The following is a 27,953-nucleotide window of genomic DNA, read 5'->3' as shown; positions in this document are numbered from 1 at the left end:
TTATGTGTTCGTTTCGATTCCTTTGTTGGTCTATTGGCCAAACTGTCTTTATTCTGTGGCTACTTTAGACTTGCGGCAGTCATCTGTAACTCACGGTCTGCCTTCTAGCAGTACTGCACCACCGCACACAGGGAGCCAGCACACTCCCATCCCCACCCCCGCCCCGCCTTTCTGCTATTGGTGCCATACTGTTTAATCTCTACATATGTTATAAACCCCACGTGCATTGTGATTATTTTTGCATAAGCAGGCAATTATCGTTTAAAGAGAAATAAGAAAAAAAGCCATTTGTATCTATCCATGTAATTACCACTTCTACTGCTCTTCCCACATCACTTGTAAGATGGTTAAAACTCCTGCAGCTTTTGCAAGATGTGCAACTTCCCTTTCCCACTGTGTTGCTGGCTAGCTGACCCCAAAATACAGAGACGAGGTGAGCAGGAGCCAGCACAGCAGCTGACAAGAGGGATGCCTGAGTGAAAGTTAATTTTATGAAAGATCTTTTTTTTTTTAGTTAGTATAGTTAAATCATACTACTTTTACAACCTCAAAACTGCAGGGGCTTCAACAGTGAACACTTGAATTATAAGAAAGTTTCATAATATTACGCTTGAATTATTACCCATGTTAACCAATACTTAGCCAAAAAGCAGTCAATGCAACAATACATTCAACACATATATAAGCCCCTGCCCTGGGCCAGTCACTATTCTAAGCACCGGGAAAACTGCAGTGAACAAGGCAAAATAAGCAAAAAAAGTCCCTGACTGCCTGGAGCTGATGTTCTAGTGGCATCACCAAGCATCTTGTTTTGACGGCATGCAGGAAGGATATAATCTCTACTCTCACAGCATTCACACTGCAGAAAGACTTGTTATAGTCATGAAGAGACAACTAACAAAAACATAATATACACACACAAAGTGCAACAGGGCAATGGATAAGCTTAACTTTTTGTCCTGTTGACACACTATTTTAAGATTTCCAAAAAGGAGTAGCTAACTTTCACAGACATTTCAAGTTGAACTGAGTCCACACACATTGCATAATATTAAAGAAGCTGTAGTCAACACCTGTCAGAGCCCAATAAACTCCCTTCCCAAACAGGTGACAGTTTAAAAAATCTGATGTAAATTCACTTGAAAGGCCAAGTTTTATCACGTTGCAGACACAGCACTAGTGTGGATTTGGCTCCTAATATGGGTGGATTTCTGAAGTGGCAGGCATGTGTCCTTTTTCTGCTCCATTTCCTACGGAAAGTGACTGAACATCCATAAAGGTTTGCTGAATGTTTGTCTTATGTTTTAGCAATGGAACATTTGGTTCTAAGAAACAAATCCACTGGCTTAAATACAAAAGGAAACGACTGAACAGAAACGAGGCTAGTTCACAGAACCCAAGGCAGAAAACATATCTGGACAGGAAAAGGGATCAGAACCGGAAGTAGAGAAACATTCAGACCTAGGCAGTTCATGTCCTGACGCACCACTTGCCTCTGCATCTCTCTGTACTGTGCGTCCCTCCCCACCCGCCCCTCTCCACAAAGCAGCTCTCTCTCTCCCCAGTTTCAGAAGGGCTTCTACTCCAAGCACACAACTGAGACTAAAAATCTGAGCCCAGCGGCTCAGCCGAGAACAGGAAACAGCCGCCCCCAGGCCTGGGGTCCCCATCCTCGTTTACTCTACTCAGGCCAGAAGACCAACTCAAATGCTACAAATGTGTGCACCTCTAGAGGGGCTTCCAAGCAAGGAGATGCCCCCAGAGGTGTCTACCACCCTTACTCCACATGCTCGGCCAAGGTGGAGCAAGAGAAAACTTCTCAGCAAATGCAAAGGGGGCTTCCCTGTGGCTCCTCAGTGGTGACCGAGTGAACAGGCCGTCGCCACCACTCCCTGAACCAGGCATAAATGACCCTCAGCACCGGGGCTGGCGGCCCATCTGCCTCACACCAGGAAAGCTGAGAGGAGAGCAGCTGTATCTGCCTTTCCCTCGGTTCCGGGTAAAAGATGTGTAACCCTCAACCAGTGCTGGACCTCCACAGCACTGCTTCACTCACGAACAAAACGAAAAGGACTCAGACAAAAGAAACAGAGCCTCTCAAAAAACACGGAGGACCACAGCGAGGGAGGGCCACCGGCCCAGGAAAGTAAACAGGAGTCGGGCTCGGCAGGACCACTGCACTCTGGGCCCAGGACCCTCCACCCTGACAAGCATCCGCGAGGCGGCGGGAACTCCAAGCTCACCCGCGCCTAGGAACAGTCATTAGTGGTGACATGAGTAACGATGGCCAGTCTTTGGAGGAGACATAAAGCCGGCTCGGCAGCTGTGGCTGGGCACCGGTGCCAGTCTGCAGCACGTCCCTCCCACCTCCCAGAGGAGGCCAGCCAGAGTGTGGTAATGAAACTGCACAGAGTGGAGATGGGATCTCAATGAGTTTAAACTGATTTATGTTAGCTTTTGTAAAGCGCACGCGATATCATGAAAGTGCTACCACTGTGAAATAATGTCGACAATCCTTAAGACCTCCGCCTAATGGCACTTGGGCAGAATATTTATATGCCTCGTCGTGGGAACAAGGGCCATAATGGATACCATTTTTGTTTTATTAGGGATGCATATTTAAATTAATCTGCTATTTGCCTAAACAATTAGCTGCTTCTGTTTGCATGCACAAAGCCAAAACTGCAATTAGGCTTCCATCAAAAAGATAAGTCCCAACTAAAACTGTCCCAGTGGAGTCATAAGAGCTCAGGGCAGAACTTCCCAAAATTACTTTTTAGCATAATGGTAATTATGTTAATTGCTTGAAAGGTAAATAACTGCTGAACTGGTTTTGGAAAAAGACAATTGGTATTACCCCTCCCCTTTGATCTTTTCCATGTACCATAAAATTTACAACAGGTTACCAGTTTAGAAAGTCAGAGACTGGTCACTTCTTGAACTGTAAGGTCTATCTTGTGTTCTTTTGTGCTATCTCAATTAGAACTTATTTTAGCCATGAGCCTCTCTTCACTTGAGGTGGCATAACCAACACCTGAGGTTTGGTCTCAGCTTCCTAAGAGTTAAGCAGACAGGATCATTTAACTGCAGTTCAGACACTCAGTGAAGCTGACTATTCCTAAAGACGGCTGGCAATGTCAATTTCCACCACGTAAGTAAAAACTTGCCTGTAAGAAATGAAGCAGGAGTCAAAGGAAATTCTGCAATGAGAAAAAGCATCTTAACAGAAATTTCAATTACAACCACAGCACTCACTGAATGTGTGTGTACCTCTTCACTCATTAAGCCTACACAGCATCACCATGAAATGCAAGCCAGAGATGGAGGCTGGTGTAAAGTTTGAGAGGACAAAACAACTTCTGCTTTCATAGGAGAAGAGGTGAGTAGGAGGTTAAAACCAGTGCAAACAAGGGTCATAAGGTAGGGCTAACTCACAGAAGATCTTGAAAAAGATGAAACAGAAGGAAATTTATTCTTTACCAAGATGCTGCATCCACATGCATGTCAGCCTTGACCTCCCAGTTGAACGTAGCTCTAAAGTTGAACTTTTGCTTAAGGCAGAAAAACTGTACACAGGAAGCATTTTGGAAGCTGCGTCCCAGACTGACAAGTAAGGGGATCTGAGTGGGCCTGTGGACCGATGAACTGACTGTTTAGCGCATAAGCAAGGGAGCGGCCAAAGCAGAAACTGAGTCAAGGAGAAGGAAAGATGAATATATTCAGTAGTCTCAAGTGCAAAGCAGAAAGAATGAACATTCGAAGACTCAAAAACAGAGAGACAGGAAATTGAAAAGGAGGCAGAAGATGTGGTGTAAGAATACAACAATGTGACTGAATAGAAAAATTTACAGTCAGCAAAGTCAAAGGAAAACCAGACTGGCGGGGAAGAATTTGGACTGGCTCTTCTTCTGTAAGGGGGTGTAGTTCAAGAAGGCAGTTGATGAGAGAGAGGCGTCGCATAGAGTGGCTGTGCATACAGCCACTACCTCCAGCCAGTTCCTTCCTCCAACACAAATGAATGATATGAACACAACACAGGCTGCATCTGGAAGAGTGTATCAGACACTGGGAGTAGCCAATGTCTTTGCAGAAGAGACGGGGATAACTGGGGGAATCAGGACCCTAAGGTGGTAGGGAGAGAAAAAACTTTTTTTTTTACTACATGTTTTTTCTACAAGTAGTACTATATCAAACAATTTGTTATAATTTGTAGAAATATCTCTATACATATTAATATGATCAGTGATGTTGAAAAGATGGTCATTTCTTTATCAAAGGATGTTGACACTTTTCATAAAACAACATTTTTTCTGGACTTCATTCAGTTCCACTGGTCCACAGGTCTATCCTCAGGCCACTATCAACACTGTTTTGATTACTGTCATTTTACAGTAAATCCTCCAATCAGGTAGCATAAGAACTCCAGCTTTATGCTTTTTTCCAAGATTGTTCTTTGCTATTCTTAGTCCACCACATTTTCTTTCAGATTTTAAATTTTAGAATCAGCTTTTCAATTTCTACCCAAAAAGCCTATGGGGATTTTGACTGAAATTGGATTGAAGCTCTAGATCAATTAAGGGAGAGCTGGCATCTTAACAGCATTCAACCTGCCAATCCATGAATCTAATAATAACCCTCTCCCTTTATTTGTGCTTTCCTCAAATTTTTCTCAGTAATATTTTATAGTCAGCATATAGGTTTTAAACATATATTGCTGAGTTAATCCCCAACCATGTTATATTTCTGATGCAATATCAATTCCAATTGTTTGCTGCTCACTTGAATACTACAGACTTTTGCATCCTGACCTAATATCCAGTATCATTGCTAAAGATATTAATATTTATTCTAGTAAAACACTTTTGTTGATTGCTTAGGAGTCTATCCATTTATTCACAAATTTATTCCCTCCCTAGCTGGATACCTTTTTCTTGCCTTACTGCCCTAAGTACACCCTCCAGCACAACATTTAACAATTGTAGTGAAAACAGACAGTCTTGCCCTGTTTCTGACTTTAAAGGGAAAGCATCTTTTACGACTAAGTACAAAGTTAGCTCCAAGTTTTTCATAGATTCTCTAAAGCAGAAAGTTAGCTAAGTTTTTAATAATGAATAAAAGTTGGTTTTTGTAAAAAAAATTTTTTTGTTTCATTGAGATGAACATACGGTTTTTCTTTTATAGTCTAATATGATGCATTATATTGTTAATAGAATCAAATTCACCTTGAATTCCTAGGATGAATCCTAACTGGTTATGATGTATTATCTTTTTAATATATTTGCAGGATTCAATTTTATAATGTAGTTGAGGATTTTGACATCTATGCTCATGAGGAATATCCATCTATAGCACTTGTTTTCAGGTGTTAGTTATTATCGTTTCTTCTTTATCTAGCCTTAATGCTGGCCCCATAAGCGGACTTGAGAACTGTTCTTAAGTCTATTTTACCCAAGTATGTAGATTTGGTATTATCTCTTCCTTAAGTGTTTGATAGGATTCACTGGGCTTGCAGTTTTCTTTGTGGAAACTACTAAATTATAAATTTGATTTTTTTTTTGGAAATAGAGCTATTCATGTTTTCTACTTCTTGTTAAGTGAACTTAGGTAGTTTGTCTTTCAAAAAGTCAATTCATCCATCTTATCTAACTACTGGCATAAAGGTGTTCATAATATTTCATTTTAACTTTTTAATATTTACAGGATTTGTAATGATGTCCCATCTTACATTCCTTATGTTGGCAATTAATTTCTTTTCTCTTTTTTTCCTGATCAATCCGGCTAGGGATTTGTCAATTTGATCAATTTTTTCAAAGGTATGGTTGTCCCCTTCATTGATTTTTCTCTATTTTTTTCTCTATTCTACTCCATTGATTTCTGCTCTTTATTACTTTATTCCTTCTGCTTATTTAACTTTCTCTTCTTTTTCTATTTTAAGGTGAAAAGCTATACTGTTGATTTGAGACTTTCTCTTTTCTAACATAAACAATCAATGTTATAAATTTCCCTCTAAGCATTGCTTTAGCTACATCCCATACAATGATATACTGTTTTTAATTTTCCTTCAGTTCAAAATATTTCCTAATTTCTTTGGTGATTTCCTCTCTGACTTATGGGTTATTCAGAAGTGTGTTGTTTAGTTTTTAAATATTTGGAGATTCTCCCTGCCCTAGCCCTGGAGTCAGCCATTACACCAAGAAGCCTTGGGTCCTTTTAGTAAAGAGCGATATTTTTCAAGACCTGAGCACTAGGTTGGCTTATCACTACTGGACTGCTGCTGCTCCTATACCTTTTCCACAAACAAAGCCAGAACATACATGAAAACATATGCATAAAAACATACATACATCTCTGGCTGCTTATCAATTGATACTGAAAACCACACCCTCCACACCAACAGGTCCTATTTCAGTCCAGCCCCACAGAGATCCTTCTGGCCATCCCCATTTCATACCTTTACCTCCCTTCTCCAATAGTGAGACAACTGGCTCCTATTATCCTCAATACTCTTACCTGCCCAGTCTCTCTGTATGGTGCCAACCTTCCAGACCCTCCAGGTCACTGTTCCCCTCGGGCTCCCTGCCCCACCTATCCCTGGCATCCCTGGGCTGCCATCCCACTCCATGGGCCTCCCTAACAGCTCTGTGACTCAAAATACTGAATACAGTTCACAAATATATTTACCTCTGCTTTAACAGAGCCTAGGGTTCACAACACAGTAAACATTACAACTAAAAGTGGAAGTACTGAAGAGGAAATTAAATTTTATGGCTTAAAATTAATTTTCTTATAAAAAAAATCATGCTTAGTTTTCATTAGGTAGATTGAAGAACTTGGATAATTTATTTCTGTAGTTTCCACTATCTCCCCAAAGCTACCCTGTGCTATTTATTGCTCCCTTCTGTTCTTAATCTCAACTGTAGAAAGACAGGATAGCTACTCTGAATTCACGTATCATGCTGTGCCTTATTAAAAAATCAGTATTCAGTAAAACCAGACCCCCAATAAACGAAAAGATTAACACCAACTCTAGTATCATTAATACAATGTGCCAGTGTTTTCTGCATGATAAAACTGTTTCAAATTATTTTCATAGTAACTTCAAAATTTGTAGCTATCCAAGAAACTGCTCATTTGCTATGTGTGTCTGAAGCATGAGAATGTTGCTCTCCAGTGTTTCTTAAATTCGAGCGCTTGCAGACCTCTAAGAATTCATCTACGGGCCAGTTAGTGCGAAAGACAAAGCACCACAAGGCACCGAGGTGACCACTCATCGCCGACAGCCTGTGACCACAAAATGCAAATTCAATTAACAAGATCTCACAGTATGCTCCAGTTACAAGGTCAGAAGTTCCAGATTCCTTTTTAAAACGACCATAAAAACACACAGATTCTAAAAAATTTCCTAGAGATCTCACAACTCCCACCCACAGTTTTATCTGTGGAGTGCCACTTAAGGAACACTGAGCTATTATTTATTTACAACACAAAAGCAGTCCAAAGCATGTATAAACAAGTGTAAAACAAATATAATTTAAAACTCTCCTGAGGAACAGAAAAACCTTAAAATAAGTATTTTTACTTGACATCTTCCTCCATAACATAATCACAGTCTCTATGGCTTGTCTATGAAACAAATTTTAACACACTAAGACCACTCCAAGTGCAATCAACTATAAAGGTCAATGCTCTAAGAAATACTTCTGCAATACTAAAAAACACCACCTCAGTTCAGAATTCTGCATTTCAATTTTTAATTCCACTCTGAGTATCTTTAAAATGTAAGCACTTGTACTATTAAGGAAACCGTTTAAATTTGTCTATCTTTTACAAGACCTCTACCCGAGGCGCTTCCCTGCTGGTCCAGTGGCTGAGATTCTGCCTTGCAATGCAGGGGACGGGGTTCAATCTCTGGTCAGGAAACTAAGCTCCCACAAGTCATGAGGGAGCTAGAGAGTCCAAGCACCACAAAGAGAAACCCCTGCAGTGCAACTGGGGAAAGTCCACAGACGTCAGTGAAGACCCAGAGCAGACTTAAAAAAAAAAAAAGGACTCCACTTGGTATTTTTCTGGTTTTGATCAGAAAGATGTTTCATTTTGTTTTGTCCACCAAGTGTCTGAATAAGGCCCCTAAAACCAAAAGGTAGACAAAGGTTTCTGGCAAGAATTATTTACTAAGACTTTAAGAGAAAAATGACCAGAAAAGGAAAGCCTTGGAAAAAAACAACCCAATCCTCCACATTCAGGTATGCTAGCCATCTCCCAAATAATTATGTGAATAATTCAGTTCTGAAACTTCAGTTTTGATCAGGGGAGAAGAGCAGATTGAATACTGCATTCAAAGGTTATGTTATGACATTGAAATGTCATCAACATCTAAGAGACATAAGCAAAACTACTGAAGAACCGATTTTTTTATTAACCATAAAATTACAACTAAAACTTTGGAAGCACCTAGTCTCAGTAGCCGCCTAAGTAAAACATGGTCTTACTGTTCACTGCTGAAAAGAAGCTTGGAGAGACCCACTCCCATCCATTGTACACACGTCAGGAAATGAGAACTCATAGTCACTCCAGCCCAGGGCAGGCAGAGTCCTGGACAATGGAGCGTGTGTACGCGCAGACAACTGCACTGGGAGTGCTGCAAGAGTCGATAAGCCACTCTGCCTGGCTCCACAGCGCCCCAGAAAGACGGCTGCTGGCTGTCCCACCTAGGCTTCCGCGTGCTGAAGAGCACTGGGTCTCCGCTCTCTGCTTACAGGGACAAATCAGAACTTCCTCGCACCTAAGAAGTGTGGAATCTCACTTCTAACCAAAGAGTGAGTTTTTGAGACAAACTCTGAGCAGGGAGCGGGTTTCCAGTACACTGCCATTCCCTAATGCGGTGGCTCGAGGCCAAAGGCAGGCAAGCACGGAGCAGATGGAGTCCTGGCCAGGTCTGCACTGTCCCTGCATTAGCAGCATCTGCTCATTACTCAGAACCTTCGCCTGCTTTATCTAATGCTCCAGGAAAAGCATTCTGATTTGATTCATTTCAGTATGGTAACGTGCAACACAATTAGTGGTAAAATCAAACTGGAGGGCGGCCAGTGCTGACAATCGGAAACAAGGCAGAAGAAATATGAGGCCAGTGGGTTGGAATTCAAAAAATCACAAGTGTGGATCATCTTGCCAAATCTCACCACCCCAGGTGGATGTAAGAGTGCTCCTGCCGGGCAGGGAGGCTAAAAAGGATGTGGGGATGACTTACTCTCTCCCAGACCAGCTTGCATCTCCCCCTCCGGACCTGATTCCTTCTGTGGAGAATACATGTACAGACATACCATCGAGGGGGTCTCCACAGCTACGGAGCTTCCCTTTGGCACAACCAGGGAACTGAAGTTCATTAACTCATTTTATTGTCTTATTCCTCTTTTCTGTGGAGCACAGTCACAAATTTCAGACCCCCAAGGTGAATTTCCTTTGTGCCATGGCACTGCCTAACAAGTGCATGTTCACTGCTCTAGAGAGAAGCACTACAAAACGTGCATTTGATTATCTCAATCTGTCTTTGCCCAGAAGTAGCTACTCATGAATATGTTAGTACAAATATCATAGTTCCAATCTGCTAAACTGAAGTAAGACTAAAGACAGTGCCACCTGAGGTCTGGGGGTGGGAGGGGGAAGTGAAAAGTTGTTACTTATCTCAGAAAGTAACAACTCCTATCAGTCTGATAAAACAAGCTGAGTGAGAGGAACAAGGAAACTCAGGAGCTATCATCAGAGAAACAATCCTAATGCTAAAAGGAGTGCATGCGTGCTGAGTTGCTTAGTCGTGTCTAACTTTGTGTGACCCCATGGACTGCAGCCCACCAGGCTCCTCTGTCCATGGGATTCTCCAGGCTAGAACACTGGAATGGGTTGCCGTGCCCTCCTCCAGGGGCCCTTCCCGACCCAGGGATCAAACCCAGGTCTCTTACATCTCCTGCATTGGCAGGCGGGTCCGTTACTACTAGTGCCACCTAGCGCCACCTGGGAATACCAAAAGGAATTTGAGAGAAATCAAAGATTTCAACGCAGATGATGCAGCCAAGGAAGTACTACAGATTTTACCCACAGAAGGGTAAAATGAAACCCAAAATAATAAGACTGAAATGTGATGATGTAAATGTAAGCAACCAGACAGAACACCTGGACAAAATGTAACATCTAGAAACAGACTGAAATACTAAGAGTTTCATATGTAAAAATCTGTAAAGGTAGCACCTCAAACCAGTGAGGCAGAGATGGGCTTTCTACTAAGAGATGTTGGAAAGATATAATCAGATTCATATGCTATTCCGGGATGAATTCTACATTGGTCAAGATTCAAACATAAAGATGAGCCATAACACTGTCATCAAAAAGAACACAAATGACAAAGCCAGTCAGGATGTGGAGAAAAGGGAACCCTCATACACTGCTGGTATGAAAGTAAACTGGTATAGACACTGGAAAAGAGTATTTCTCAAAACACTAAAAATGTAACTACCATATGACTAAGCAAGTCCACTCTGGCATATATTCAAAAAAACGAAACAAAACACTAATTTGAGAAGATACCTGCAACCCCAATCTTCATAGCAGCATTATTTACAATAGCCAAGATATGGAAGCAACCTGTCCATCAACAGATATAAAGAAAACATGGCGTATATATATATATATATACACATACACACACACAACAGAATACTACTGAACCATCAAGCATAAAAAACAATGGAATTTCCATATGTAATAACATGGATGGACTTAAGAGGGTATTAGGCTAAGTGAACTAAGTCAAATGGAAAAAGACATGATATCATTTATATGTGGAATCTTAAAACAAGCTAGCAAATATAACGAAAGAGAAACAAGCTCATGGATATAAAGAACAAACTAGTGGTTACTACTGGGAGAGGGAAATGGGGGGGCAGATAGAGAGAAGACAAGGGTAGGAGCTTAAGCAGTACAAGCTACTGTGTGTAACACTGTGAAAGCTACCTGGGTATACTGTACAGCACAGTGAATGCAGTCAGTATTTTATGATAACTAAAACTGGAGTACAACCTTTAAAACTGTGAAGTGCTATGCTGTACACCTGAAATTTATATAGTACTGTACATCAACTATATCTAAATTAAAAAAAATTTTTAAGCCCTAAAGTAACAGAAGAAAAAAATTACAAGTGGCAGGTACACAAGTTAAAAAATTCAACCTCTCTCACACTAACAGAAGTGTAAATTCAAACATTTGGATACCATTTCTTACCAAAGTGACACCTAACATTTTCAAATAAATAACTCTGCTGATAAAACTAAAAAAATTGGCTGGTAAGAATGCAAAATAATATAACCCCATTTTCATTTACCTTTTGACACAGACATTTTTTGGCAGGAAACAATCCATCCTGCATTTACATGAAATGTCATATGTTCAAGGCTTTTCACTACAACACTGCAACAGTGAAAGCAGAAACAATCCAACTGTTTCTCAATAAAGGACCATGTAAATAAGTCATAGTGTACACAATGGGATACCATGAAAAAGGAGCACCTTTCCCATGCACTGGCATGGACAACCTTTCATGCTATGTCTTTAATGAGATGTGAGCATTCTCAGGTTTATTACAGGATTATTTCCAATAGCCAAGATATGGAAACAACGCAGAAGCCCATCCATGGATGAACAGATAAAAAAGATACAGTATAGGGGTGTCCCTGGTGGTCCAATGGCTAAGACTGCACTCCCGAGGCAGAGGGCCTATGTTCCTGGTCAGGGAGTTAAGGTCCCACATGCCACCAACTGAAGATCCTATATGCTACAACTAAGACCCTGTGCAGCTAAACAAACATTTTTTTAAAAAAGACATGGTGCTAAGTCGCTTCAGTCATGACTAACTCTTTGCAACCCCATGCACTGTAGCCCACTAGGCTCTGCTGTCCATGGGATTTTTTTAGGCAATAATACTGAAGTGGGTTGCCATTTCCTCCTCCAGGAGGTATTTCCCACCCAGGGATCGAACCTGCATCTCCTGCATTAATAGGCGGGTTCTTTACCACTCGTGCCACCTGAGAAGCCCCTTAAAAGACAAAGTATATATACCGAAAATACACAACACACAATAAAATATTATTCAGTCATGAGAAAGAAGGAATTCCTGCCATTTATAATAATGTGGGTGGACTTTGACCATATTATGCTAAGTGAGATAAGTCAGACAGAGAAAGACAAGTGCTGGATGGCAACACCTACATGTGAAATCTAAGTCAAACTTGTTTTTTAAAAAAAAACAACAGTAAAATGGTGGTTACCAGCAGGTAGGGGGCATGAGGGATAAGACTGATGGTGTTTAAAAATACAAACAAAAAAATACAAAAGTATTTAGCACTTGTCAAGTGATAAACTTGTTAAGTGATAAATAAATCACAGGGTTTAATGCATGGTATAATGAAATACAGGCAATAATACTGTACTATAATTATATAATATGATAAATATTGCTACAATGGCCATATTACAATATATAAACATATCAAAGTAACACACTGTACACCTTAAACTTACACAATGTTATACGTCAAATTTACTCAATTAAAAAAAAAGATACGTCATTAAGTGAAAAAAAAAAAAAAAGCCAAGGTATGGAATAATGTTAGAAAGTAGTATGCTGACAAAGATCCACAGAGTCAAAGCTACAGTTTTTCCAGTAGTCGTGTATGAATGTGGACCACAAAGAAGGCTGAGTGCCAAAGAATTGATGCTTTTGAACTGTGGTGCTGGAGAAGACTTTTGAGAGTCCCTTGGACAACAAGGAGATCAAACCAGTCAATCCTAAGGGAAATCAGTCCTGAATATTCATTGGAAGGACTGATGCTGAAGCTCCAATACCTTGGTCACTGGATGCAAACAGCCAACTCACTGGAAAAGACCCTAATTCTGGGAAAGATTGAAAGTGGGAGGAGAAGGGGAAGACACAGGATGAGATGGTTGGATGGCATCACTGACTCGATGGGCATGAGTCTGAGTAAGCTCTGGGAGTTGGTGATGGACAAGGAAGCCTAGCGTATTGCAGTCCATGGGGTCACAAAGAGTCAGACACAACTGAGCGACTGAACTGAACTGAATAACACAATGAAAAAATATACAATTATATAAATGAAGGCAAACAAAAACATGGTGAAACACCATGGCCACCTAGCAGACAAGCATGAGGAAGCAGTCATTACACTTTTGTATACATACTGTCATATACTTTTGGTGAGACTATAACCTAATGAAACCTTTTTGGAGGGCAATCTGGCAATACTTATCAACATGTAAAGCATCCGCAGCCTCCAATCCAGTGATTACCAGTAAGTTACCCTGTGGATATACTTGTGTAAGTCCATCTCGGTATCTGCTCAAGGATACTGCTTCGCAGTACTGTTTTTAATAACAACAACAACAAAATCCAGATGTGCATCACCAAAGGCCCTAATAAATAAATAATTGTACAGCCACATAGTGCAACACTACACAGGCTAAACGAGAACAGGGTTTACCTATGAGCACTAATACAGAAAGACCCCAAGACATGTTACTAGGTGAAAAAGCAATGTGTGTGCAAACTGCGAGGGGAACTAGAGGTAGGGCAACAGGGAGGAACACTTCAACTTCTTTTTGGATATCTCTTCTTTTACATTTTATACTTTTGTGCTCTGTTTGCATTTTAACTACTAAATTTTTTTAAACCAAGTATTTAAAAATACATGATGGCAATTACTTGCCAAGTACTTACTGAAAAGAGAAGTTCCTCTGGCATATCTATAAGGTTTCCTAATATTTCTGTGCCACAACAGGGAGAAGGGTGACAAAGACAATTCTAACCAACAATCTAAAACCAGCAGCACACTTATGTATCATCAAAAGCTGGATTTTCAAGCTCATGTGATATGAGACATGAGTGTGAAAATAAACCAGATGCACTGTTCTGTAAGTGTCTCTGTGGAGTATTACATAAACAGCATTGGATCCCAGGTACGGCCTAGGAGAGACCTCCACAGCTGTGGATTCACTACTGATGAACGAGTCAACCTCAAGGAAATCACTTGGCTTCTCTGAACCTCAGTTTCCCAGTCTGAAGGGGAGAGGGGGGGAGAGGGGGAGAGGGGGAGAGAGGGGGAGAAGGGGAGAGAGGGGGAGAGGGGGAGAGAGGGGGAGAGGGGGAGAGTATGTGTGTGTGTGTATGTCAGAGTGAGGCTATCAGATTGTTCTGCAGTGTATGATTCTAATGGAGAAGTACTGCAAGCCTTTGCATAGCTATATGGGAAAAAACCTCACTGGTAACTTGGCATGTAGGAACCACACTCAAGCTGGTCTTCTGTTATCTCTGCAGAACTCAACAAATGCACCTCATCTAGGACATACCCCAGAGCTGAATTACTAGAGGCCGAAAGAAAGATCCATCAGTGGTGTCCGACTAATGCCAAACCCAAAGAATAGAGTTCACGTTGTTAGAGTAATAAAATGAACATATTTAAGATTTCAGTCCTAACTTTTTTTTAATAGCATATGCATATAAAGTTCCCATCAGCTGCATTACCACAGTTCTGTCCTACCTCTGAAGATCTGTAACCATGCCATGACATGAACACTAACATTCTGAAATATCTCATGGTCCCAACTTTCAAGCAAATAGATTTTGGAGGTTCAGACTTCACAATATAATGGAAGTTAGGAGCATGAGAGGTGGTATACGATATTATGGCCATCGAAATTATTAGACTCTTCTTACCCAGTTCTGTAAATCCACAGTTGCCAGTACACAATAAGAATTCTATGAGTCCCAGAGAGACAACATATTACCATAATTTATCTCATATGGTGTGTTAGTGCCAGGAAAAGGTACGCCCTGACTTTTATTTTTCTATTTCTGTATTTATCAAAAGATTATCTCTGTCTGTCCTCTTTTCACTGTTTCCTTTGAATCAAGCAGAGCCAACAGGAAAAGTAGGCCAAGTATATTTAATATTTTACACCAAACAAGTTATTTGCTTAAGATGGCTTGGCCAGCCTTGTGTCTGGCACTAAAACCCAGCCCGACAGTTCCAGTAGGAATTAAACACCAGTTTTAATGGGTGCTGTGTTCCAATGCCTACTAATGCATTGAGAGTTATTGGCCAACTTCTTCACATAAAGACAAGGATGAGTGTATGTGTGTGAATATGTGTGTGTGCCCACGTGTACGTATGGAGGGATTACAGGGGGGAGCTAGCCACAGCTGCTTAATTTTTGTCAAGCTTTTTTTTTTTTTCTTAATAGGGAGGAGGGTTGCAGTTACTTACCATCCTCGTAAGCCGCCACCGCCAGCGAGCTGTTTATCCTCACAAAGGAGACATATGGCTGCATTCCAGGCTCATCCTCCTCAAACTCTGATTCCAGGAAGGGGGCTGTGTAGTCCCAGGTGCGGGTGTCCCACACCCTCACGTCCCCTGACGTGTATCTGGAAAAGAAGGACACACTTGGTTCCAAATGGGGAGTGAATAGCAGGGCCACAGCGGAGAGCCTGTGGGAGCCTTAAAACACCCGTGGAGGAGGACTCGGCAGTTGGGGACCCACTCCTGCAACACCATTTACACGAGTCACCCCCACAGGAGAAAACGGCAACTCGGTAACAGAAAGGCTGAGAACATGCTCCCTGTTCTCATGGCACGATGGTGATAATTTCAAAGGAGAATATTGTAATTAAAACACTGGAGAGCAAGATCTCCTTGCCTTCCTTGTTGACTATTACACTCCTTCTGCTACCTTAAGTTCTCCCAGTAAAGGGATCACTAACAGAAATGTGCAGAAACCACACTATTTACACACATACGCACACAGGCAACAGACAGGGAACCGCTAAGGGCTAATGGTCTTACAGGCACAAGCTTTCTAATACCTCATCCATGCATCAGATTTGACTGATTAAAGTCCCTAAAGACTAATTGATTTGCTGAAACAATTAAATCTTGCCTTCAGCAGCCAGACAGTGCTGCCTTCTCATGAAAAGCTCTTGCCGAAATGCATGATGCTTCCCCGGTTTCGCCCACTTAAAGCACGGGAGCACTCACTCTCTCCTATCACTCCTGCCACTCCAACAAATGACTCTCTCCATCACAGCCGAGGCAGGGCCAGAACCTAGGCAGACACCAGGCCCCGGGGACAATGGAGCGGCCAGATGATGAGGCAGCGCGCTGCCTGCCACTGGAGCCTTTATGCGGAGCTCCTCAGAGCTGGGGCAGAGCGTCTGCTTCAACACTGAAGCACCTGTGCCGAGGCGTGTTAGATGCGGGGTCAGAGCCTCAGGATGAGCCCACACAAACACAAAGACATGCAGACAACGGGAAAGGTGTTCGGTCTTCCTGAGGCCAAGCCACAGTTCCTTCAGGGTTTCTTTCATTTCACGTTACAAGTGTAGAACCGAAAAAGATAACGCAGAGACTTACTCAACTACTGAAGTCTATGACATGATACATCTATGAAGTAGCTGTACATCAGTTTCTCACGTGAGGTTTCTTAATAAACTAAGGTTACTCTGATTCGGGAATGCTTCACTTACTAAATGCAGCAGTGTTTTCCTCACATTATTAGTTGACAACCAATATACACACCATGAATTCAGAGGTCATCCTGTCACACACCTTCTCTAGGCTGGACCACTCGGCTCTCCCCCTGCAGATGGCACCCGGGGAGTGGGCGTGAAGAGGCAGGCAGGAGAGATGTGCTGTCTAAAATTGGACTGATGGGCCTCTGACCACTGATCCTCCAGCAAACAAAAACACTCACTCCCTGACAGTCATTAAGGCTGGTGACACACAAGCAAAAGCAAGATACCGCAATCGCCAGGGCCAAGCATGGCCACCGGCTCCCAGGCCCTCCAGACAACGCTCCGGATCACGTGACCTCAACGAGGACACCTCAACAGAACACACAGTCCACTGTGCCCAAACCACCCGGCTCACTCTGACACCCTAAGGATGACTACACCGTTCCCTGGAATAAGGCCACTTGCTTAGCAACAGACACACTCAGAGACAACGTGTGTAGAACTTCTAGGCTGTGTATGCTTAGATTCTTGAGGTTAAATCGTGTGAAAGGAACCGGCCAATTCAGAAAAGGCAGCTGAGAAGGATGGCGACATCATTCAGAAATAGAGAGAAGTGACAGACAGAGGGGACTCAGGAGCTTTGAGAGAAAGAACTACACAAACCAGGAAAGTGTATTTCCTTTCTGTCCATCTCTGTCATTCTGCTGCTTTTGACCTGCATATGAGAGCACATCACTCATCTTCAGGGCCTCTGTGGTGCCCCCTGAGGCAATAAGAGTGCAGGATTTGGGGGGCTTGAAACCCACCATTTGCAAGTTCCCTTTACACAAGGAGTTCCAAGGTAAAGCAACAGCAACCAAATCCAAACCTGAAACCTGCTGCACCCCACAACCGTTAGCCATGAAACACAGTCTGCCTCTCTCTTTTGGGGGAAGAGGAGAGACGGAGGGCAGAGGCCACAGAAAGAGGAGCATCCATTAATATCGGAAAGGCTCCTGACTGCCTTTTCTTCCAAGAAGTTGCCCCCTTCATGCTGCAACTCACTCACCTAAAATTAAACACGTGCTCTCCTCAAAAAACCTTGGCCCACGACCAAACTGGCTTGTTGCAAGTTCTTGATTTTGTCAGAGACAGAACTTGTCCCAGGTCACCAGCACAAAACTGGGGGGGCTCCTCAACGCCCCTGTGCCACCACGCACACATCACCACACTACTTACTACACGTGTAGTCCACACTGTTCCTGCTCTCCTCGCTCCCAGGCTGCCTCTGGGCCTGGCCCACCCCTCACCCCCCAGCCGCCCCACGACAGCCTCCCCACTCCCGAGCCTCACTCACCTTCGGCCACCCTGCACCAGCCAAGCCCTCAGAAATACCTGACTACGTGGCTCTCTCCCCCTTTCTCCCTCCACCCTCCACACCAGACCATGGGTGCTACCATCTTCCCGGACAGCAGCGTGGACTCTCCTCTGGTGGCAGCTGTGTGTGTAGGCATCTGACGGTTCATCTCCCCTACGAACCCATGAGCTTCCAAGGTCAGGGGCTGGGGTCCTGCTCCCCGCTGTTGATCCAATGATCAGAACAGTTGAACTAAAATAGCGCTTGACATTAGGGAGCTCTTTGTAAATCCTGAGGCCTTACCACCACAATGAATGAAGCTTTAACTGTCAGCCAGGCCCTGAGAACCCTCCATTACCTTGCCTCACTCCTCTCCCAGCCTCGTTTTCTCCTCTTCCTTAGTAGGAGCTGGCCTGTAGCCAGGACGGTCGGTCACTGCCTTCCACAGCACGGGTGCCTCTGCACCTCGGCTCCCAATTACCCACCTTTCTGGAGCCCCTTCCCTCCTCATGACCCAGCCAGGTGGGCCAACCTTGGCTACATATCAGAATCCCTGGGATACGTTTAAACTCCCAATACCCAGGGTGCACCAGATCAATGACATTCCCTCCTCTGGGGGCGGGACCCAACGAGCTACCCAGACAGAGAACCACCCGCCTCCCTCCAGCCTGCACTGCGCTGTGCTTAGTCGCTGTCGTGTCCGACTCTGCGACCCCATGGCTTGCAGCCTGCCAGACTCCGCTGTCCACGGGATCCTCCAGGCAAGAATACTGATGTGGGTTGCCATTTCCTTCTCCAGGGGATCTTCCCAACCCAGGGATTGAACCCAGGTCTCCTGCATTGCAAGAGGATTCTTTATCAGCTGACCTACCAGGGAAGCCCTCGCTCAAGCCTAATAACGTATAAAGGTCTAGCCCAGGCCCCCCTCCTCCATGACACCTCTCTGCCTCCACTACTGTGCCCCTGAATCTGAAGAAATGGTGTTCACTGCTACGTCCCATGTCTCCTCAACGTGACCGTGAAGGCCCTACCACAGCGCTGCAGCCTCCATCACAGCGCCTTACACACAGCTGAGAGAAGGGGGTCCCCGGGGAACAGCCCGACTGGTCTGAGTGGCACCGCCTTCTCCCCGCTGTCCCACTTCCAGTGTTAATGGTCAGTGCACCCAGAGCACACATCAAGATGCATCAGACTTCTTCCAGACTGAGTGAAACCTCTCTACAAGACACAGAATAAGTTATGTTATTTTGGTAAACATAAAACTTTCTGTAGATACCCATTCTAAGTCAACTCCATTCTTCACAGCCAAAGAGCATGATAACAGCATAAATGTTTTGCTGCAAAAAGACTCACGAGGCAAATACAAAAGACTCGGTGCTCCTTTATGATGGGAACGGAAAATAAATACCCTGCTTCAGCAGGTACTACGTGATGACTCAGCAACAGGCTCTAGACTGCACCACATGAAAGCAACCACAGCACCGGCGCTCGGACACCATGTTCATGAACTCGTGCTATAGAAGCAGACGTTTTCCTGAGGATGCAACACTGGTTGGGGCAGAGGGACCTGGACCAGACTCTCGCTGCAGTTTCAAAGTGCTTCCCAACACTGGCCAGGAGAAGCAAGGACAGAGATGGAAGGGGCGAGAGTTGATTTTTCTCCAAAGCTCCAGATGTCTTTACGGCTGCCTAATGACAATTACACTCAACCAATTAAGACACCACTATGACAGTTGCATTGTCAGGGAACCTCTAGACCCCAATGCTGATGGTTCTCTAATTAGTGCCTGTGCAAAGTACAACGGCAACTAATGTATTAGCTGATGTAAGAACACTAATGAAACACTAAGGAAGAAAGAAGCCTTTTCCAAACAAGGAAGGTTGCCCCAGCCCACGGCATGCATCAGTGAAGCTGTATGCTTTTCCCGTCTTTCTCCTGTTGGCAAGGTTGAGTTTACCTCCAAATAAACAGGTCAGAGACCACAGCTGATTTTTTTGTTGAAAGAATGGGAAGAAAGCCTCTTTCAAGCTTGGCACACCAGAGCAATTGCCAATATCAAATGATTTACCACCGAAGAGCTTTCATTAACTAGTGCATTTCCAATAAGCGGACTACTTATTTGGACCAAGAGACCTGAAGAAAAACGGAGAAATGTTGTACAGCTAAAAACCACCTTTAACCTTTTTTCCTGTCTTAAGTAGCCAAGCGGGAGAAGGGATGGTTCCATTTTGCTTCCAGGTGCCAGTGCTAATTTGCTGAAAACAATTTTTTCAAGGTTCTTCATCACAACCAGGGGCATTGTTTTCATTTAAGAATCTGGGCGTAAGGTTAAGTGACTCAGCCAAGGTCACAAGAAACATTTTAGTGGCACAGCTGGGATCAGCCTGTGTCCCCAGGCTTTTCTCTAACCGCTGCTTTAGCCAACAAGTCACTGCCTTCTCCAATGACAGTGTCTTGGAAACAAATATGGCTTTTAAGAACCATTCCCATTTGAGTGCAATATAAGGAATTTATCCTTTTCAATACTCTTGACTCAGGCTTGCAGGACACTGCCCCTGACCCTAACTCATCAGTTCTACCACTATAGCTCAACTGGAAGGCAAGAAGCCAATGATGAAAAAGCTCCATATGCTGGCAAGGGGCATGGGACTGGGCAGATGCAAAGGTGCCTCCCACACGTGGAATGGTTAAACTTCACTCTTGGGATTTCCTAGGCAGTCCAGTGGTTGAGCCTAAGTTTTGCAATACATGGGGTGTGGGTTTGATTCCTGGTTGAGGGACTAAGATCCCACGTGCCTCCTCACAGGCAAAAAAAAACCAAACCATAAAATAGGAGAAATAGGACAGCAAAAGAGAAAGAGAAAATTAACCGGCCCAAACACACTGCCGGCCATTCGCAGAACAAAGGGACCGAGAAAGTCCTGAGAAGAGCTCGCAGGCTGCGGACCGGCCCAGCCCCGATGGAGGCAGGAGGCAGGGGGGAGGGGAAGGGGGCAGGCTCTGCCCCAAGGACCGCATCCCCTAGCACACTGCAAATAGGCCTCCACCTTCTAATAAAAGACCTCCCGAGATTCTGGATGGTCGACATCCGCCAGGAGGGTCGTGGCTAGACACAGGGCACACGCACCCGAGTGGCGCGGGCGGGGACTGGGGCTGGGGACGCGGAGGGCAGAGGGCGCACGCACGCGACTGGCGCGGGCGGAAACTGAGGCTGGGATCGCGCAGGACAGAAGACGCGCCGCACCCGGCGAGAGAGCGCCCGTCAAGTGCCTGGCTGCCTGAGCCACTCGAGCGGCGGAGGGACAAAACGCAGGCGCAGCTCTGTGTTCCGCGCTTTTGTGGATCACGCGAGAGCTGGAACAGCGCACAGCGTGGGGCGCGCTCCATACAGAGCAGCCGGGAGCCTGAGCAGCGCAGACGGAGAAAACAGCGCCAGCCCCTCCCCGCGGCGCCGGCCCCTCCCCGCAGTGCGACGGAACTAGCTACCTGAATAAGAGGCCACCTACGCCCGCCTGTGTCAGGGCGGAAATGAGGCCCTGAAGAGACCCGCAACAGAAGCCAAATAAACAAAGGGAACCGCTTCAGAAGGGACCGGTGCAACAGATTAAAATCCCCATAGAAAACACCGACTACACCGGAAGGGCCTGTACATATCGAGAAGTGTAAGCTGGAACGAGGAGCTATCTGAAACTGAGCCGAACCCACACTGACCGCAACAGCTCCAGAGAAATTCCTAGATATATTTTTACTTTTTTTTTTTTAACTAAGGGGAAAAATTTTTTTTTCTCTCTTTTATTTTCCTTTAAAATTCCCTATTACTCCCCCATTACTCCTTAACTTTCATTTTCATAGATTTTTACGATTTTTTTAATTAGGAAAAACAATTTTTTTTCTTTTTTTCTTTTTTCTTCTTCTCTTCTATTTTCTATTTTTCTTTTTCTCATTTCTTTTAAAGTCCTCTAGTACTCCTCTACTACTCCTTAATTTTCAGTTTCAATACACTATAAACTTACACACACACACACACAAAAGAGAAGCCCTATTTTTAAACCAAACTTCATATATATTTCTACAATTTTTTGTGTGTTTTCGTTTTTGTTTTTAATATAGTATTTTTAAGAGTCTAACCTCTATTCTAGATTTTTAATTTTTGTTTTTCAGTATATGATATAAATTGTTAACATTTAAGAATCCAATATTCAGTCCCCATTTTTATTCAGGAGTGTGTTGATTACTCTCTCCCAATCTTGACTCTCTGTTTTCTACCTTAGAACACCTCTATTTCCTCCTTTCCCCTTTTCTTCCCAATCCAATTCTGTGAATCTTTGTGGGTGTCTGGGCTACGGAGAACACTCTGGGATCAGACAACTTCGTAAATCTGTCTCTCTCCTCTTGAGTCCCCCTTTTTCTCCTCCTGCTCATCTCGATCTCCCTCCTCCCTCTCCTCTTCTTCACGTAACTCTGTGAACCTCTCTGGGTGTCCCTCACGGGGGAGAATCTTTTCACCATTAACCTAGAAGTTTTATTATCAGAGCTGTATAGTTGGAGAAATCCTGAGACTACAGGAAGATTAAAACTGAAATCCAGAGCCAGGAGACTTAAGCCCAAAACCTGAGAACATCAGAAAACTCCAGACTACATGGATCTATAAGTAATAAGTGACTGTCCAAAAGCCTCCATACCTACACTGAAACCAACCACCACCCAAGAGCTAATAAGTTTTAGAGCAAGACATACCACGCAAATTCTCCAGCAACGCAGGAACATAGCCCTGAACGTCAACATACAGGCTGCCCAAGGACACACCTAACACATAGACCCATCTCAAAACTCATTACTGGGCACTCCATTGCTCTCCAAAGAGGAGAAATCAAGATTCACGCTCCAGAACACCAACGCAAGCTTCGCTAACCAGGAAACCTTGACAAGCCAATTGTCTAACCCCACCCACTGGGTAAAACCTCCACAATAAAAAGGAACCACAGACCTCCAGAATACAGAAAGCCCACTCCAGACACAGCAATCTAAACAAGATGAAAAGGCAGAGAAATACCCAGCAGGTAAAGGAACATGAAAAAGGCCCACCAAGTCAAACAAAAGAGGAGGAGATAGGGAATCTACCTGAAAAAGAATTTAGAAGAATGATAATAAAAATGATCCAAAATCTTGAAAACAAAATGGAGTTACAGATAAATAGCCTGTAGACAAAGATTGAAAAGATGCAAGAAATGTTTAATAAAGACCTAGAAGAAATAAAAAAGTCAATTAAAAATGAATAATGCAATGAATGAGATCAAAAACACTCTGGAGGGAACCAAGAGTAGAATAACGGAGACAGAAGATAGGATAAGTGAGGTAGAAGATAAAATGGTGGAAATAAATGAAGCAGAGAGGAAAAAAGAAAAAAGGATAAAAAGAAATGAGGACAACCTCAGGGACCTCTGGGATAATGTGAAACGCCCCAACATTCGAATCATAGGAGTCCCAGAAGAAGAAGATAAAAAGAAAGGCCATGAGAAGACACTCGAGGAGATAATAGCTGAAAACTTCCCTAAAATGGGGAAGGAAATAGCCACACAAGTCCAAGAAACCCAGAGAGTCCCAAACAGGATAAACCCAAGGCGAAACACACCAAGACACATATTAATCAAATTAACAAAGATCAAACACAAAGAACAAATACTAAAAGCAGCTAGGGAGAAACAACAAATATCACACAAAGGGATTCCTATAAGGATAACAGCTGATCTATCAATAGAAACCCTCCAGGCCAGAAGGGAATGGCAGGACATACTTAAAGTAATGAAAGAGAATAACCTACAACCTAGATTACTGTACCCAGCAAGGATCTCATTCAGATATGAGGGAGAATTCAAAAGCTTTACAGACAAGCAAAAGATGAGACAACTCAGCACCACCAAACCAGCTCTTCAACAAATGCTAAAGGATATTCTCTAGACAGGAAATGCAGAAAGGTTGTATAAACGTGAACCCAAAACAACAAAGTAAATGGCAACGGGACCACACCTATCAATAATTACCTTAAATGTAAGTGGGTTGAATGCCCCAACCAAAAGACAAAGATTGGCTGAATGGATACAAAAACAAGACCCCTATATATGCTGTCTACAAGAGACCCATCTCAAAACAAGAGACACATACAGACCAAAAGTGAAGGGCTGGAAAAAAATATTTCACGCAAACGGAGAACAAAAGAAAGCAGGAGTCGCAATACTCAAATCAGATAAAATTGACTTTCAAATAAAGGATGTGAAAAGAGACAAAGAAGGACACTATATAATGATCAAAGGATCAATCCAAGAAGAAGATATAACAATTATAAATATATATGCACCCAACATAGGAGCACCGCAATATGTACGGCAAACGCTAACGACTATGAAAGAGGAAATTAATAGTAACACAATAACAGTGGGAGACTTTAATACCCCACTCACAACTATGGATAGATCAACTAAACAGAAAATTAACAAGGAAACACAAACATTAAATGACACAATGACCAGCTAGACCTAATTGATATCTATAGGACATTTCACCCCAAAACAATCAACTTCACCTTTTTCTCAAGTGCACACGGAACCTTCTCCAGAATAGATCACATCCTGGGCCATAAATCTGGTCTTGGAAAATTCAAAAAAACTGAAATCATTCCAGTCATCTTTTCTGACCATAGTGCAGTAAGATTAGATCTCAATTACAGGAAAAAAATTGTTAAAAATTCAAACATATGGAGGCTAAATAACACGCTTCTGAATAACCAACAAATCATAGAAGAAATCAAAAAAGAAATCAAAATATGTATAGAAATAAATGAAAATGAAAACACAACAACCCAAAACCTATGGGACATTGTAAAAGCAGTGCTAAGGGGAAGGTTCATAGCATTACAGGCTTACATCAAGAAACAAGAAAAAAGCCAAATAAATAACCTAACTCTACACCTAAAGCAATTAGAGAAGGAAGAAATGAAGAACCCCAGGATCAGCAGAAGGACAGAAATCTTAAAAATTAGGGCAGAAATAAATGCAAAAGAAACTAAAGAGAGCATAGCAAAAATAAACAAAGCTAAAAGCTGGGTTTTTGAAAAAATAAACAAAATTGACAAACCATTAGCAATACTCATTAAGAAACAAAGAGAGAAGAACCAAATTAACAAAATTAGAAATGAAAATGGAGAGATCACAACAGACAACACTGAAATACAAACGATCATAAGAGACTACTACCAGCAGCTCTATGCCAATAAAATGGACAACTTGGATGAAATGGACAAATTCTTAGAAAAGTATAACTTTCCAAAACTGAACCAGGAAGAAATAGAAGATCTTAACAGAACCATCACAAGCAAGGAAATCAAAACTGTAATCAAAAATCTTCCAGCAAACAAAAGCCCAGGACCAGATGGCTTCACAGCTGAATTCTACCAAAAATTTAGAGAAGAACTAACACCTATCTTACTCAAACTCTTCCAGAAAATTGCAGAAGAAGGTAAACTTCCAAACTCATTCTATGAGGCCACCATCACCCTAATTCCAAAACCAGACAAAGATGCCACAAAAAAAGAAAACTACAGGCCAATATCACTGATGAACATAGATGCAAAAATCCTTAATAAAATTCTAGCAAACAGAGTCCAACAACATATTAAAAAAATCATACACCATGACCAAGTGGGCTTTATCCCAGGAATGCAAGGATTCTTTAATATCCGCAAATCAATCAACATAATACACCACATTAACAAATTGGAAGATAAAAACCATATGATTATCTCAATAGATGCAGAGAAAGCCTTTGACAAAATTCAACACTCATTTATGATTAAAACTCTCCAGAAAGCAGGAATAGAAGGAACATACCTCAACATAATAAAAGTTATATATGACAAACCCACAGCAAGCATCACCCTCGATGGTCAAAAATTGAAAGCATTTCCCCTGAAATCAGGAACAAGACAAGGATGCCCACTCTCACCACTGCTATTCAACATAGTGTTGGAAGTTTTGGCCACAGCAATCAGAGCAGAAAAAGAAGTAAAAGGAATCCAGATAGGAAAAGAAGAAGTGAAACTCTCGCTGTTTGCAGATGACATGATCCTCTACATAGCAAACCCTAAAGACTCTACCAGAAAATTACTAGAGTTAATCAACGAATATAGTAAAGTTGCAGGATATAAAATTAACACACAGAAATCCCTTGCATTCCTATATACTAACAATGAAAAAACAGAAAGAGAAATTAAGGAAACCATACCATTCACCATTGCAACAAAAAGAATAGAATACTTAGGAGTATATCTACCTAAAGAAACAAAAGACCTATACATAGAAAACTATAAAACACTCATGAAAGAAATCAAAGAGGACACAAACAGATGGAGAAACATACCGTGTTCATGGATTGGAAGAATCAATATTGTCAAAATGGCTATTCTACCCAAAGCAATCTATAGATTCAATGCAATCCCTATCAAGCTACCAACGGTATTTTTCACAGAACTAGAACAAATAATTTCACAATTTGTATGGAAATACAAAAAACCTCGAATAGCCAAAGTAATCTTGAGAAAGAAGAATGGAACTGGAGGAATCAACCTGCCTGACTTCAGACTCTACTACAAAGCCACAGTCATCAGGACAGTATGGTACTGGCACAAAGACAGAAATATAGATCAATGGAACAGAATAGAAAGCCCAGAGATAAATCCACGAACCTATGGACACCTTATCTTTGACAAAGGAGGCAAGGATATACAATGGAAAAAAGACAACCTCTTTAACAAGTGGTGCTGGGAAAACTGGTCAACCACTTGTAAAAGAATGAAACTAGACCACTTTCTAACACCATATACAAAAATAAACTCAAAATGGATTAAAGATCTAAATGTAAGACCAGAAACTATAAAACTCCTAGAGGAGAACATAGGCAAAACACTCTCCGACATAAATCACAGCAAGATCTTCTATGACCCACCTCCCAGAATATTGGAAATAAAAGCAAAAATAAACAAATGGGACCTAATGAAACTTAAAAGCTTTTGCACAACAAAGGAAACTATAAGCAAGGTGAAAAGACAGCCCTCAGATTGGGAGAAAATAATAGCAAATGAGGAAACAGACAAAGGATTAATCTCAAAAATATACAAGCAACTCCTGCAGCTCAATTCCAGAAAAATAAATGACCCAATCAAAAAATGGGCCAAAGAACTAAACAGACATTTCTCCAAAGACGACATACAGATGGCTAACAAACACATGAAAAGATGCTCAACATCACTCACTATCAGAGAAATGCAAATCAAAACCACAATGAGGTACCATTACACGCCAGTCAGGGTGGCTGCTATCCAAAAGTCTACAAGCAATAAATGCTGGAGAGGGTGTGGAGAAAAGGGAACCCTCTTACACTGTTGGTGGGAATGCAAACTAGTACAGCCACTATGGAGAACAGTGTGGAGATTTCTTAAAAAACTGGAAATAGAACTGCCATATGACCCAGCAATCCCACTTCTGGGCATACACACTGAGGAAACCAGATCTGAAAGAGACACGTGCACCCCAATGTTCATCGCAGCACTCTTTATAATAGCCAGGACATGGAAGCAACCTAGATGCCCATCAGCAGATGAATGGATAAGAAAGCTGCGGTACATATACACCATGGAATATTACTCAGCCGTTAAAAAGAATTCATTTGAATCAGTTCTAATGAGACGGATGAAACTGGAGCCCATTATACAGAATGAAGTAAGCCAGAAAGATAAAGAACATTACAGCATACTAACACATATATATGGAATTTAGAAAGATGGTAATGATAACCCTATATGCAAAACAGAAAAAGAGACACAGAAGTACAGAACAGACTTTTGAACTCTGTGGGAGAAGGTGAGGGTGGGATGTTTCGAAAGAACAGCATGTATATTATCTATGGTGAAACAGATCACCAGCCCAGGTGGGATGCATGAGTCAAGTGCTCAGGCCTGGTGCACTGGGAAGACCCAGAGGAATCGGGTGGAGAGG

The 27,953-nt window shown here is 42.5% G+C and overlaps 1 protein-coding gene across 4 annotated transcripts in view; it reads right to left on the bottom strand.

The window, feature by feature from the left end:
- FBXW8 (F-box and WD repeat domain containing 8) overlaps positions 1–27,953 on the bottom strand; it is a 119,649-nt gene that overhangs the window by 49,975 nt on the left and 41,721 nt on the right. For all 4 annotated transcript variants that reach the window (XM_065904007.1, XM_065904006.1, XM_065904005.1 and 1 more), the window contains exon 5: positions 15,327–15,484. In XM_065904007.1, the coding sequence (XP_065760079.1) occupies positions 15,327–15,484 (158 nt within the window). The remainder of the gene's footprint in view (positions 1–15,326; positions 15,485–27,953) is intronic.

This window comes from Muntiacus reevesi, chromosome 13 (assembly GCF_963930625.1).
Source record: "Muntiacus reevesi chromosome 13, mMunRee1.1, whole genome shotgun sequence".
NCBI classification, from domain to species: domain Eukaryota; kingdom Metazoa; phylum Chordata; class Mammalia; order Artiodactyla; family Cervidae; genus Muntiacus; species Muntiacus reevesi.
The sequence above is the reverse complement of the archived record's forward strand: the minus strand, read 5'-3'. Positions and strand labels throughout refer to the sequence as shown.